General features: G+C 42.2%; 1 protein-coding gene across 1 annotated transcript; it reads right to left on the reverse strand.

Moving 5' to 3' along the window:
* Positions 1-1,670: 1,670 nt before the first annotated feature.
* Positions 1,671-9,975, reverse strand: TMEM171 (transmembrane protein 171). Its single transcript, XM_076362735.1, has 4 exons — positions 9,825-9,975; positions 8,634-9,351; positions 6,726-6,867; positions 1,671-2,234 (listed from the first exon to the last, which is right to left on the reverse strand). Exons 2-4 carry the CDS (start codon positions 9,262-9,264, stop codon positions 2,009-2,011), a joined length of 999 nt encoding a protein of 332 aa, XP_076218850.1. The 5' UTR covers positions 9,265-9,351; positions 9,825-9,975; the 3' UTR covers positions 1,671-2,008.
* Positions 9,976-14,073: the final 4,098 nt, after the last annotated feature.

A 14,073-nucleotide genomic window follows, 5' to 3' on the forward strand; every position in this document is an offset into this window, starting at 1 on the left:
ACAACCAACAGCATAAAGCCAACATGGGTCTTTGCTTGCATGGGATCTTTTAGGTAAAATACCCCAGCTTCTGTACTTGCTATAAAATATTATGACAAATCGAGAGAGAGAGACAAGCTCCTTCAACATGTGCCAGGCTTTGTGTGCATGAATCATGCAGGGCAGTGGGCACCAATGTTAAAAACCAGGTTAGAAACAAAAGCTTTAAAAAAAAAAAAAAAACAAAAGATGGTAAACCATAGCTTGGATTACAGAAGGCATTTGAGGAACAGCATCCTTGAAAACCTCGCTAGGTAAAAAACAATTGAGAGAAAAGAGGACAAAATGCCTGCTGTTTTTTGTGGATCCCCTTTCTTCATATAGACATTTCCCATGGCTAAGTCATGCCAGTTTAATCAGCTCCCACATACTAAATCCCTCTCTGTGCTGTATTTGCTCATTACTCTGCATGCATAAGCCCCCAGCTCTATTGCTGGCTAAATATACCTCCCTCACTGGCTGGTTTGTTTTTGTGTGGCTGCACAGAGCCACCCTAGCACCACTGAGGGAACAACACAGAGGTGGAAATAAATGCCCAAATGCAAGAGCTCCTCAACGTCTCTCTAAAGAACTCTGCAGGTGAGAGGCATGTTCATAGAAAGATGACATGAGGCAATCACCTTTCCCTAGGCACAGGAGAGAACTTGAGTGCTTAATTCAAAGACTGGCATTCCGTTACAGCCAGGTTCCCTGAAATTCAGCGTAGCAGAAGACAAGTTGAGGTGTAGCTGAGGTCCCAGAGCGTGCAGGTGTTGAGAGACTCAGCTGAACAAGACAGAGACTGGTCTTGCAAGATGTTTTAATGCTGGTAAGTTCACCATGCTGAACCAAGCCCAAACAGTAGCTCTGCCACCTTCTGTCTCTGGGCACAGAATCAGGTCTGTTTTTCTCAAACAGGGTTCAGAGCATGTCGTAAAGTGTCAAAGGTTAGCAGCAACTCAGTTCCTGCTAATTACCCTTACCTACTACAAGCAAATCCTTCAGTTTGGGAACGGGTGCAAACATCCGCAAAAGAGAACTAGAACCTGTTGTCACTCCATCCGGAAGGCAGGCAGCTACCGCTAACTTAGGGGCTGCGCAGGGCCAGAGGAGCTAAAAGGGCTGTATTTCTGAAGGGTCTGTCAAGTGCTGTGTCAGTTAAAAACATCCATTGCATGCATTTCCATGAAACTGCCTCTCTTGCATTTGCTGGTAAGTAACATCTGCACCTGGAAGATACCACTGCTGAGTGGCGCTCACTCTCACAAAGTAAGCACTCCTTGTATAAACCATGAATGAGGATATGTAACAGTAGTGTAATCCCCCTGAAATCAGTCATTACCACAGTTAAACTGTTAGCCTATTAACTATCCTGTGTTGCTTTAGGGCTCTTAACTGCTGGCTAAAACTGACTTTCACAGGGATTATACTTACATAAGGACCAGAGGGGGTCTAAATTAAGCTATGGAGTGTTTGTTACCAGGCAGACCAAAAAGTAACCATTTGAGTTCTCTGTAACATATTTGGTCCCAATCTTAAACACCCCATTTGTGATGCTCTCAGAGTACATATAAAGTCAGTAACTTTGCAAACAAGTATTGTCCACAGAAGTCATACAAAAACAGAAATAAAAACACTTCCTAATTATTTCTTTTTTGAAGCTCCAAACAGATTTAATTAAAATAAGCAAAAAAAGTTGGTCTCTACTTGGTGCCTCCATTATGTAAAGAACAACTAAAAATAGAAACTGAAGCTGTAACAGAACAAGATGAGCATTTAACATTCTTGCAGTGAACTGAATCTCTTCAGACTACTTGCTCAGAAGCCCAGCATTATCTAATATTTCTTGAGACCCAAATTCATCATTTATGCTTTTTGATGAAAAATTAGACACAGCCAACATTATTGCTTTTATTACAAAATGTAAATAAATTCAAAAATTGTAAATCTGAGTGTACAATTTAATTTAAAAATGAAGTCTGACAGTCCTCTATGAGCTGATGTCAGATGTGTCTAAGGAAATAGATGAAGAAGATGAAGAAGATGGAGAATATTCATTATTTGTTATTGATGCTTTTTCTTCATATTTTGGAGGTGATTCAGAGGAGAGGTATAGCATCGGTAAAATATCTGAAGGTGAGCTGCTTCCAGAAATTGTATATATGGTTTCATAGTCTCTAACAGCAACTGTTCTTTCACCATCTGCAAGCTGTGCTCTATAAAACACAAAACTGCGTATTAGCGTAATTCATTTCTCTACAGTGAGTGAAATTCCACTTGACTTACATAAACATACATGTATGCACACATTCCCTAAAAATCCCTGAAGTAAAGAACTTGCATAAGCATTAGGATTTCATTCTATGGACTACACTATGACTCACATGAAAATTCTGTTACTTGAGAGGGGAAGGGCAAACAAGCTCCCTTCTAACCCTTCACATCAGCAGTCACAGCCTGGCTTATGGGTATTAGCTACTTCTGGCAGGGCTATCTCACAATCTTACTAAATCTTCTTCTGATCCTTAGTTCCTAATGTGTCTTCCCTTTTGCAGTCTATCACATACACACTGTCCCCTTCCCTTATGAAAGAGTTACTAGACTTAGAATTGTATCGCAAAAATCACAATCCTCAGTCATTTGAGATCTGACATGAAAGGCAACTTGAAACTTTTACTAAGCTTTCCAGCAACGCATGACGGACATAAGGAGTAGCATTCCTGCTCAGAGCTGCAGAAACAGAAGCAACTGGACACAACTAGACTGCTAAGTTCCCAGTGACAGTCAGGGAGAGCAGCCAAGTATTCACTGCCCTCCTCTGACCATCATATCTGGATCCCAGCCGGTTGCACCCACATGGTTCTGGTACCCTGCTCATCTTGCCCTGGAGATGGCCCTCAGCATATTGCTTCAGCTGCTTCCCAAGGAAAGGGAAGAACTCCTCATTCCTCATAACTCACTCCCAGAGCTGACTCTTGCCTTTGTGCATACATCTGTACCCCCACCAATACTACAGGAGGAGCAGGAATACAGAGCATAGTCACCTCATCTTCAGTGCTGTTACTGGTGTGTGAGGGTGTGTGTTTAAAGGAGAGAGAAGAGAACATACTACAAGACAAATGCTGAAGCGCTGTATAACAGACTGCAGGAAAAAAACTACCACTGGGATCAGACCATGACTCAGCTTCCTACAAGCTCTTTCATGCAGCACAGCCTCCACCACAGCACTTGCTGACAGAACATGGAGCAATGGACTAAAAAGGCAAATCACATTTGCCTAGTAACCACCCACATATGAAATGGGTATTCCCTTCCAGCTTTGGGATCTTCAACCATGGCACTATGTTAAGAGGAGGAATGACACCACTGCTTCTCCTCCATGAAAGGGCTTGGGAACCAATTTGCACTAGTCAAGATGCTGTAGCTGCTACCAAGTGCTGAGCCATGGGAGACCATGATCGAGTGAAATACCCAGAGGTGGTATCAGCTCACGAGGTCTCTGGGAGGACCCTGGGGAGCATGGAAGGGCAACAGCTAGAGCACCCCCAGCCACCCCAGACCGCCAGGAGGTCAGGGTTTCTGCATCCAAGGTTGAGGTGTTTTGTCCGCTCCACTAGAAACTGCCCCAACAAGCTGGCCTACAAACTGCCCCTTTGTGTACGTATGTTCACAAGACACCAAAGTCCAGACAGGCAATCAATGATGATTGAGTTGATGGAATTACACACAAAGTTCGGAGCACCAGAACTGGACATTCGTGGGTTGAGGCAGTTGATCCAGCTGCAGGGGATTTTGTACGAGAATGGGTGAAGGAAGGAGGGGTCACCTGGTATGTGCACCAGCAGGGAGAGCCCACAGGAAGTCTTGGGAACTAGCTTTTTTGCCATTCCCCCAGCACTCTCTGTTTTTCCTTTTTCAGTGCAGGATGTGCTGCTTGCATTCTTTCACACCCTTTGATAATGCACACATTTTACCAAGCACATTGGCAGGCAGCCCACATCTGAACTCAGGGCCTGAAATTATAGGGTACAGAGGAGTTGTTGCCCATAGTTTTGTGCATTGTACTTTTACAGACAGGTGGTACAAGAGTCACTCTGTCTCTCAGCTGCTTGTAAGGCTACAGCAGAACACAGCTTTCATGTATATTCCCATATTTCTCCCAGTTATCCACTCCAGCCTGGTCTTCTAAATGTATTTAAGCTGAAATGTTTTTTGAGGGTGTCCTTGGACCATACTTGAGTTGGCTGTCTCAGGGCTACCAGAGGTCCAGGTTCACACTCTGGGCAAGTCATTCCTCCACACACATCCATTTGCTTTGCATGTACATCTGGGATGTACATGTCAGAAGGGAGTTACAGCGTACACTGGAGCTGTAGCACAGGCAGGCTCAATGTGGTGCCTAACTCCAGGCCCAGCTGCAGCTGGTATGAAACACCTTCCAGCTGTCGATGCCTTCACCCAGCCCAGTAAGAACACAGAGACTTCATGTAAATCCCTTCTTTCAGCAGCAGAAGTTTATTTGCTCTCCTGCTTGCTCTAGGTGTCCTTTAATTACAGTAGTATAGCTCTGAGAGCTGATGTATTTCACTTGCAATCCGAGAACAGGCTAACAAAATACAGTGTTTCTTCACACAACAATTTGTGCCAGATCATGAGAGCCACTGCTCTCTGGAAAGCACTTTTGCTTGATCAGCCCTGACATCTTCTCATCCCCACATCTACCCTTGTCATCCTGAATTGGCAGGTGTTTAGGGCACTGAGCAATCAACAGATTCTCATCAGCTTTGTACAAAAAGTAATCTCTGAAGCAATTTAAGTGGAAAAACAGCAGACAATGAATTACGTGTGTAGCTAGGGTTTATTAGGCATTGCATCCCTCCGCACAAGTCATCAACCTCAAGCTGGACCTCAGTCAGTGGGAACCAAACACTGAGTGTCTCCCTTCCACAGGTGGTATGTACACAATCATCTTTTTGTTTCAGGGCCAGTCCCACTGTACACTAGGGCATTGCATAGTAGCAAGGAAGAATGAGTAGGTTTTTTTGATAGAGAGGTGTTTATTCTATGTTAGGGAAAAAAAAAAATGATTTTTGAGGAAAGGCAGAAGGACAGTCTGGCTTATGGCAATAGCAACAGAAGGAAGCATCTGCTGCCTTCAGCAAAGATGGGGAGAAAATGTTTGGAGGAGGACGCTACAAAATGGGAGACGATATGAGGAGTTGTTGATGGTGACCGACTAGAGAACAGAGTGCCTTGCACAGTGGGGCTGAGCCTCAAGAATCCACCAGGTATACTTCAAAGGATGACTAAAAAAAAATGACAGACATGGCTGCACACAGCATGGTAACAAGAATAAGTACCACTGGTAACACAAGTATCCTCCTTCTGTGGCATTTAGGTCTTGGGCAGGAAGAAGGCTCATGCTTGCTTGCTTCAAAGGGAAGGTTAGCATTAGAGTTTTGAAAAAGGACTAACATCAGGCACGCAGCTGGTCCAGCTGATCATGGAACGCACTGCCTCATATGAGTGGAGAAGTCTGGAGTATAGTGGAAAGCTATTAAAGCAATGGCCCAACAACTACTATGATTGGACACAGCCAAGCATGCATGGACTCTTGCTGCAGTGATGGTGCTTGGGATGCTGCAGGTACAGACTTGTAAAGTCAAGTCATCCAGTGAAAAAGTCCCACACCACCTACTGACCCACAGATCAAAAACAAGCTGACGTAGGACCTTCCAAAAGGTAAAGCCAAGTCAATTCTGGATCATTAAGGGCCTGAAAATAGGTTGGGGGCTCTTGGCATGTGGCATTCAGCTCTCCTGGACAGATCTAGTTCTGGCTCCTAGCATGTGGCCCTTGCAGTGACCTTTCACCCTCAGGTTAGCAGCCCACTGGTGGTAACCCACAGGGGATAAATAACCCTACAAGTTCTTGTGGTGCAGACAACTCTTCAGTCTGTTGGCAGCTCTTGCTCCCTGAGCTTGGTGGTGGCAGCATCTAACAAATCAGCTGTACTCAGCGTATGGAAGAGTGGCTGCATGGGTAAGGTACAACATCTTGAGATGAAGTTGGCATTGTAACCTCCCTTTTAAGCTCCCTGGAGCCTCCTGCTCTTCTCCTGCCATATCAAGGTATCCATTTATCTCGACACACTGCCACAGCGGGAACAAGGTAGACCAGCACAGCAGGTCTTACTTCCTCAAGGCAGTGAGATAAGGGTCACAGGGAGAACAGAACACACTAAAGTAGCATTCCCAGGGTCACAGGGCCTGTGGATAAGTGTCATGAAGGGCCCGCTGCCCTGGGTCTACAGAGACTTCCTAAAATCTGGCAGTGTGGATATCATGCCACTGGGGCACTGCTGTCAGGGCACCTTCTCTTGGACAATCTGTGGAAGAAATCTAATCTAAGTATATTTAAATAAGGCCACTGATTTAAGACTTTGTTTTCACTTCAAAAGTTCTTTTCAGTCGTAATAAACTGGTAAGAATTTAACCCTCATGAAGGACACTCTGTGGTTTGTGATTCCCCTTTTACACTAGGATATTTTAATGCCATTTCAAGTAAGTTATCTGAAGTTGACTGATGCACTAGAAAACCTTGTAGTGCCTAGTGGAGAGTTAATTCACAGTGATTATTTAAGAACATGGTCTTGGATATCTTGAGAAACACCTCAGATTTCCAAAGACAGAAGAAAACAGTCTTACCCATCGCTGAAGATAGAGTGGTATGGTGGAGGATTTTCACTTGTAGGCAAACCACTTGACATAAGACAATGTGTCATGGTTGGTGACAGAGGGTCAGCAAAATAAGGAGGTGGTGGAGGTGGGAATACCATTACAGCATCACCTAGGAAAGAAACCCACCAATTATCACGTTTGAAAAACTGAGCACCACTGTTTATTCTAACTGTATCCTAGAATATTTCCTGTCTTTCTAATTACAATATTTGTACTTGTCTACCTTTTAAAATAAAGTGCAATGATTCCACATACAGAACTGTTATATTCTGGGCTGTTAAAGTACATTGGAGGTACGTTCAAAACCAAAATTATCCCAAAATAAAGATGCAGCATATTCATAAATGGAAGACTTCATTTAGAAAATACAGCTGGGGGAGGGGGACTGTTCCATCTAGCCAAGAGACACAAACCTCTTCACTGTTGGCTGTCTTCAGACACAGCACACAGGGTGTGTGCAAAGCACACAGTTACTGTTGGCTCACTTTAAGGGTAGGCATGTATTTAGTTTTACTCACGTATCTAAAATAGGGCGGTTCAAGTTTTTCCACATCTATTGCAGTGTTATAACAAAAGTATTCAAGTCATTAATGGTTCTGATGACTGACGATGTGCCTTGACAGTTTCCCTACTAAATTCTTGTAGCTAAAGGCACACTAACAACATTAGTACTAGGACACTACTGATACATAATTCACTATTAAGTGTACTGTGCAGCATATCTGCCAATTTCAACTTTGTAATTGAGGAGTTTAAAAAATTTTTTTTTTTTAAAACAGAAAGTTCATATCGGTCACTAAGCTTGCATAATTTATATAAACATTCACAGCTGCCTGGCACCTTTTTTCCTTTGTAAGTTGTGTGCAGGGACAGGTCAGGGAGCATCAAAAATGTTGAGGGGGGGTGTGTGTGTGTGTGTGTGTGTGTGTGTTTTCTAGCTGAGTCACCACTGTTCCAGAATGTCATTATGCCAACCAGACCTCAGCCTTCAGCCTTTCAGTTTTACTTTTCCTGATGGAAGTATAAAAGGAATCCACTAATTTTGCTTTCTCACCTTTAAAGACAATCTGAATTCCTTTCTACAAGCTTTTGATTTATCCTGGTCGCTGGAAAACTGACTTTAAACTCTCACGTTTCCTGAGGGTCACCAGGTTATAGGTCTGTACATTGGTTTGACAGGAAGAAGGAAAAAAGTTTTGCATAATGGATTTCAAGTCCAGTCAGTCAGATGACAGTCAAGCAATACTATGATTGACTCATTAATCCTTTCTGAGAGCTAGAAAGTTATCCAAATAATCTATGCGTAGAATGTATTCATGGGGTATTAAAAGCAGTGCTATATGCAGGGGAGCATTCCCTGCTAACATACTGTATTTACTCAAATACTGTGCAATTAACAGAAGCATCTTGCAATTACATCTCTGACTAATGGAAGATGTGGCCATGATTAAAAAAAATACAATACACTGCTTATGAGTCAGATTCTCCTGTTTAAGGGATCAGAGCTCAAAGCTCAGATAGACCTTAAATACAGTCACAGAAGTCACTAGATCTGTGATTTGCAGTGTCAGCTACACCCTTGGGGAAAGGAAGTGGGATTGGACTCATTTGTGTCAGGTTACATGGCTTCTTTTGCACAGACAGTCAGACCTTTCTTCTTATGCCAAAGGAGAGGTTTTGTCTTTGGGAGAAAGGTAACTGAACTGACCATACAGAAAACATATGAGACAAAGCAACATTTTTCTGTTTTGGCTGGTTTGACATGCCAGAATTGACATGCTTAGAGCTCAAGTGAGTAATATTCAGAGGTAAATCACTACTGGGAAAAAAGCCCTACTAAGTCTCAAATGTAAAGTTCACACATTATTTACCCACCTACTGTAACCTGAAAAGATTCAGGGCTCTGAGGATGTTCTTCACTTTCGCAAGATTCTTGGTTGAGATTTAAGTTTTGTTTCTTTTTAACATGAGCTATCACGAAGAAACACAACCCAGTGAGCACAATCAAAGGTCCCATGATTTGAAGTGACAGGAATCCACAGCCCTGGAGGTCCACATCAGAACTGCCGGTGTGGTTGAGCTGTATGCTGTGCCAGCTGGGGCTGCAGCCAGGAACCCAAATGCCCAGGATGCTAATTAGCATTCCACTAGTTAAAAACAGGAATCCAAATATGAGAAACTGGGCAAACTGACAGCTCCCACGACAAAAAACAAGGCTGTACACCTGCTCATTTTGCAATTGTCTTTGTCTTATATACAGCCTGGCCCTTGATCGTGCCAGTAAAACACAAACCAGTCCAGTCACAGCCAGCACAGGCCCAGCAGCCTTAAGGACCTCGTTACAGTCACTGAAGGTTCCAGATGGGCACGACTGGAGAATAAAGACTGAAAGCAGGAATCCAGCGCAGAGCAACACAGCTCCAAAAACAAAAAGGAAAAAAATAAGTTTCCCATGTTGTCCATTATTTCCTTCACCTCCAGGTGCAGGAACAGCCACTGGATACATTACAACAGAATGTCCTCAAGCAGATGAGTTGCTTTTTTTTTGGCTTTTTTTTTTTCTGTTAGTATTAAGTGGCAGAAAACTACAGATCTGTGAACATGAAAATACATGAATCAAAAGAAGAAAAAAAACAGTGGGACTAGCTACATTATAATATTTACTTCTGTATTTGCTACTCAGCCTGTATTGTATACTCTCGGTGTATTTGCTGTTTTGTAGTACCTGCATTATGGATTAAAGGGCCTAATCAAGTTTGTTGCCATTGAATGCTGATGAAAAGACAGAACTTGCTTTACAGTTAGGTTGAAAACAACTGTAATTTCTGTTGCACAGCTAAATGAATTGTTTCTTTAGATACACAGTCTTATGATTAAGGGGACATTATTTTCAAAGGCTGAATCTTGGGAACAAGGACAGGCTAGCTTTTCCCTTGAAAACAGAAAGCTCGGGGAAGTTTCTGTAGGGAATGACAGGAAGGGACAGCTCTTGAGAGAAAGAACCTTAATGCAAATGAGTATTGGTGACTATTGGACTTTTTACCAAGTAAATCTTCTAATACATACCTTTTCAAAGCATATAAATCCTGCTTCTCCTTCCACAGGCAATAAAGACTTTTCTGTTTCTCTCCTTAAATAAGCTTCCTGTCCTATACAGCTGCAAGAGCAAGTAGACAGAAGATTTTTGGTTCCGTTCTGAGAAGACAAAAAAAAAAGAAAAGAAAAAAGCCATACTAAAGACCGTGTACTTCAAGTCTCACTGATTCCATAGTTAGAGTTGGTAAGCATACTGCTCCCACGCTTCCTTTCCACCTCCCCTACACCTGAATCCTTTGTCTGTGCTCCAAGAAAGCTTTAAAAAGAAATATAACAAAGGTGGCTCCCAGAAGGCTTCTGAGCCCACAGGAGTCTAGATTCAGAAGTAAAACAGAAGAAAACAGAAACTAGTACTGAGGCCAATAACAGTCCATATGGTAGTATGGATGACAAATCTGCTGGATGTGGACAAACTGGGGCAGGGAAAGCCTGACTGAACCTTAGGACAGAGTGCCATTCAGTGAGCTCTAGAAAAAAAAATATTTCTGCCATTACCCACAAGGAAGTTTGTGCTGCTCTGACACTCTGGCCTACAGGGCTCAGATGGATACCTGTACTCCATACCACGGTGACTAGCAACCACAGAGATCTCAGTCCAAGTGGTTAACACCCATCAAAAGCCAACCTGAAACCCAGGGGAATTTCAGACAATGGAAAATAACAAGTCTGGATGGACCATGAGAAAGCTGTCCCCTACCAAGTGTAGAAGGTGCTTAAGCGCGCTCCTATTGCAGCATTTTAACACTGCCCTCTTCCCCTCACCAGCAGTCTCCCATGACAGACAACTTCATCTATGACTTGGATATATCAGGAAGGATATATAGGAACCGGAGGAGTTTGTCACAGATGGAAGCAGGGAATTGGCTTAGTTACTGCTGTTTGTTAGTTAACCTTCAGCCTTTCCTGTTCCAGCTTCCACTGCCCTGCTACTAATTCATATGACGGGAAGCTAAAAGTCAAGTTAGATTGACTCCTCCTTACATATGCCTCAACAACAATTATTCCACAAGAAAAACAAAGTGTTACGTGATTTCTGGAAGCAAACTGTTGAACATGTGTCAGCCACAACAAGCTTCGCATCACTCCCCAGTAACTGCAGTGCCTCACTGGGATGAAAACAAATCACAACAATAAAACTCACTAGTCACTGAAATACATAATTATCTGTCTGCAGTGCAAGGCAATCTATCAAGTCACTTTACTTAGCCAATTAAAGAATCGGCTGAGCAGATACACGAACAATGAAGTTACTAGATGTTTTACTGTTGAACATCAAACCAGACCCCCAGCAGCACGCAGATAAAAGGCACAATAAGCACGAGACTGGACAGGCAAGGAAACAGGCTGCACCACACAGCAAGAAGGCCACTGCTGGGGAAGCAACAAAGTCTCCCAGCTGGCCATCTCAAATAGCAAAAGTGAAGGACCTCCCTTAAAGCATCTCATTACTGTGGTCAGTTAATTCGTAAACTATGTCTGCTAAGTGTTTCTTCACTGTTCTGAATTCAGTCTATCCCTCTACTATTATTGGTTTGAAAAACTGCTAACTAAGGTTTCCTTGGTAGAAGAGTCACAGCTTCACTCTGGGGGAAAAAAAGGGTTATAAGAGCACTAAAGAAAGGACAGTATCTCACGAAAAAGAAATGAAAGAAATTCTGATAGATTTCAAACTGAAGACCTTTAGCCAAGCACACTTTTAATACTGCATGAGCTGGAGTCAGTTTAAAGGCTTTACTTCTGAGCAGAGAAAATAGATTAGGTTGGTCACTCCTCCTTCCTCGATTTCACTGGCCTTTCCTAAGTTAATAAAATTGTTTCTCATAACTGCATATGCTCCTTCATGTCTAGAAATTGTCTCCATTTTCATAATTGATCTGAGATGGCTCAGACTTACTGACCCACCAACAAATGCACAAAACTGAGTAAAGGGCCTCTGAAATTAAAAAAACCAACCAAACAGCAAAGCCCAGTTTCAGACACAACTGTCTTGAGATATTTTTCTGCTGAGGCACATTAATCATTATAACAGCAATACACTAGAATTAGAGAGAACTCTGAATCCTTTCTTCACAGTTCCCTCTAGGGAAGAAAACATGGACATAAGTACAAGTAAATTAGGACAAAAGGAAATAATGTGAAAGAAAAGACATAAATCCAAACATTTAGCACTTAAAAAGAAAAATCTAGAGATTTGTTCTCATCACTCCAACACAGTGCCTGCTTCTCTTCCACCAATCTTCTTGTTATGAGATTAAGTTAAAACACATATTAGAAATGAAGCACGTGCATATTTTATTAATTCTTTCAGGCCACAAAAGAAAGAACATTCAGAACAGTCTGTTGTGGCTTTGAAGACGAAAGCCACATATTTTATGCTGCAAAATCCAAGGGAGGACTAATTTTCATTTATGCTACCACCAAATTTTAATAGAAAACCCAATGCAAAATTAAGCTTTATTTCTTGTGTTTCAGGAAAAAGCATTTTAAGAAAGAAACAAGCCTTATATTGACCTATGTGCTTGAAATACTTCCATTAGATCTGATATCTCTGCAGGCATATTGACATAAGGGAATTTTCCCTTCATATTGACCCCAAGTCTGAGAGCAGACATGGAAATACCAGGTCAGAAACTGCTAGAACAAAATCCAGTAGTGTGGAGGCAGTTAAGTATGAGGGAAGAGGGAATTGGAAACATAGCTTATAAAGGAAGTCTGGTTATGAGCTTAACTTAAATGATACAGTGCTTTACCCTTTTGTAAGTCTGGCCCATATCAGGTATATAGAACAGGAAATAAAATCACAATTTCTTGTCATTTTTCTGTGTAACACTTGCATTACAACTTTCACATTATGGACAACTCCAAGGATTTTAAAATACAAGTTTAATGATAAAACTGGGACTTTTTGCTTTCTGTTTGAACCTTCAGAGTTCATGTTGTCCAAGATTTCCACTGCAAACACCAGGGCTATAAATTTAGTCCCCCTTACTCATATGAAATTTGATAGCCTCACGCAGTCATATGAATTCAGGAATGGAGGATTAAAAGAAAAAAGCATTGGAAGAATTAAAACACTGCTGTCCCTCTGTTTTATGTTTCCCAGAGTAGGCCACGTTCCTGCTCTTTCGCTTGCAAAAGCGCCCAAATCATTTCATGCAGAAGGATCAGATCTAGTCTGTGTTGTTATTTCAAGAACTACAGTACCCTGTCAGCTGTAGTCCACAATGGAAACCCCATTAGAAGTCACAAGCCATCCTTTTCAAGAGTTTTCCATTTAAGTGTTTTTGCTCATACTTGCAATTTTTGAACTGCTACTGGGAAGTTGCCACTGCCATTGTGTGATTTTTTTTTTTTAATTTTTTTTCTTCCCAGGTTTCAGATTAAACCATGACTCCTTGTAGGACAAGCTACCTGGAAGGAAAGTCCTCTCAACTTCATTCAGTTTAACTTCTATATCAAAACACGAATGGCTCTCCACTTCTTCTCACTCCCTATATCTAATTTCCTCCTCCATTCACATCTGCCTCTGTACCCATGGCATTTTCTGTTCTTTATCATATCACAGTTTTCCCCCTGGACTGCACTCTTGACATTCAGCAGAAGCACCCACCCATGAGCACAGCTGCTTAAACTAAAGTAAATTGGAATTTGCCACCTTCATCCCCACACTGTTCCCTCCCCATGGTGTTTTTAATCACTTATATGAAAAGCTTGGGGGAAATGCCCAACCGATATACTTCAGTTTTCTACTTTCAAGCAACATTAAGACTACATGCATTAACTAAGTTTTGAGATGCCAAATATATCCAGTCTGACCTCTTATGTATGCAGTCTCTAATTGGTACCTGACAGTGCGCTCATCTCATGGAGCACACAACTCTGATATCCCAGGAGGAGGATTTCCAAGATTTAGACGCTGTGCGAAAAGATCCCTAAGCAGGGAGTGGATGCCACAGAAACAAACTCTACCCATATGGGTTGACAAAATGATTGTGTCAGCTCACAGTATAAGAAGGGTAACGCTACGCTGTTATTTACGATCATTGCAGGTGGGGCACGAGTCAATGTCTGGAGAAGTGCTGGAAAGCAGCTGCAGTAGGAATTTCCAGAAAGTGGGATGAATCCTGCCAGTCTCTAGACACACGTGCACCAGGGATCCTTCTCACTGCAAACCAGCAGAGTCAGGGATTCTGACCTGTGCCAGACAGAACTGTGCTTC

This window comes from Aptenodytes patagonicus, chromosome Z, assembly GCF_965638725.1.
Source record: "Aptenodytes patagonicus chromosome Z, bAptPat1.pri.cur, whole genome shotgun sequence".
NCBI classification, from domain to species: domain Eukaryota; kingdom Metazoa; phylum Chordata; class Aves; order Sphenisciformes; family Spheniscidae; genus Aptenodytes; species Aptenodytes patagonicus.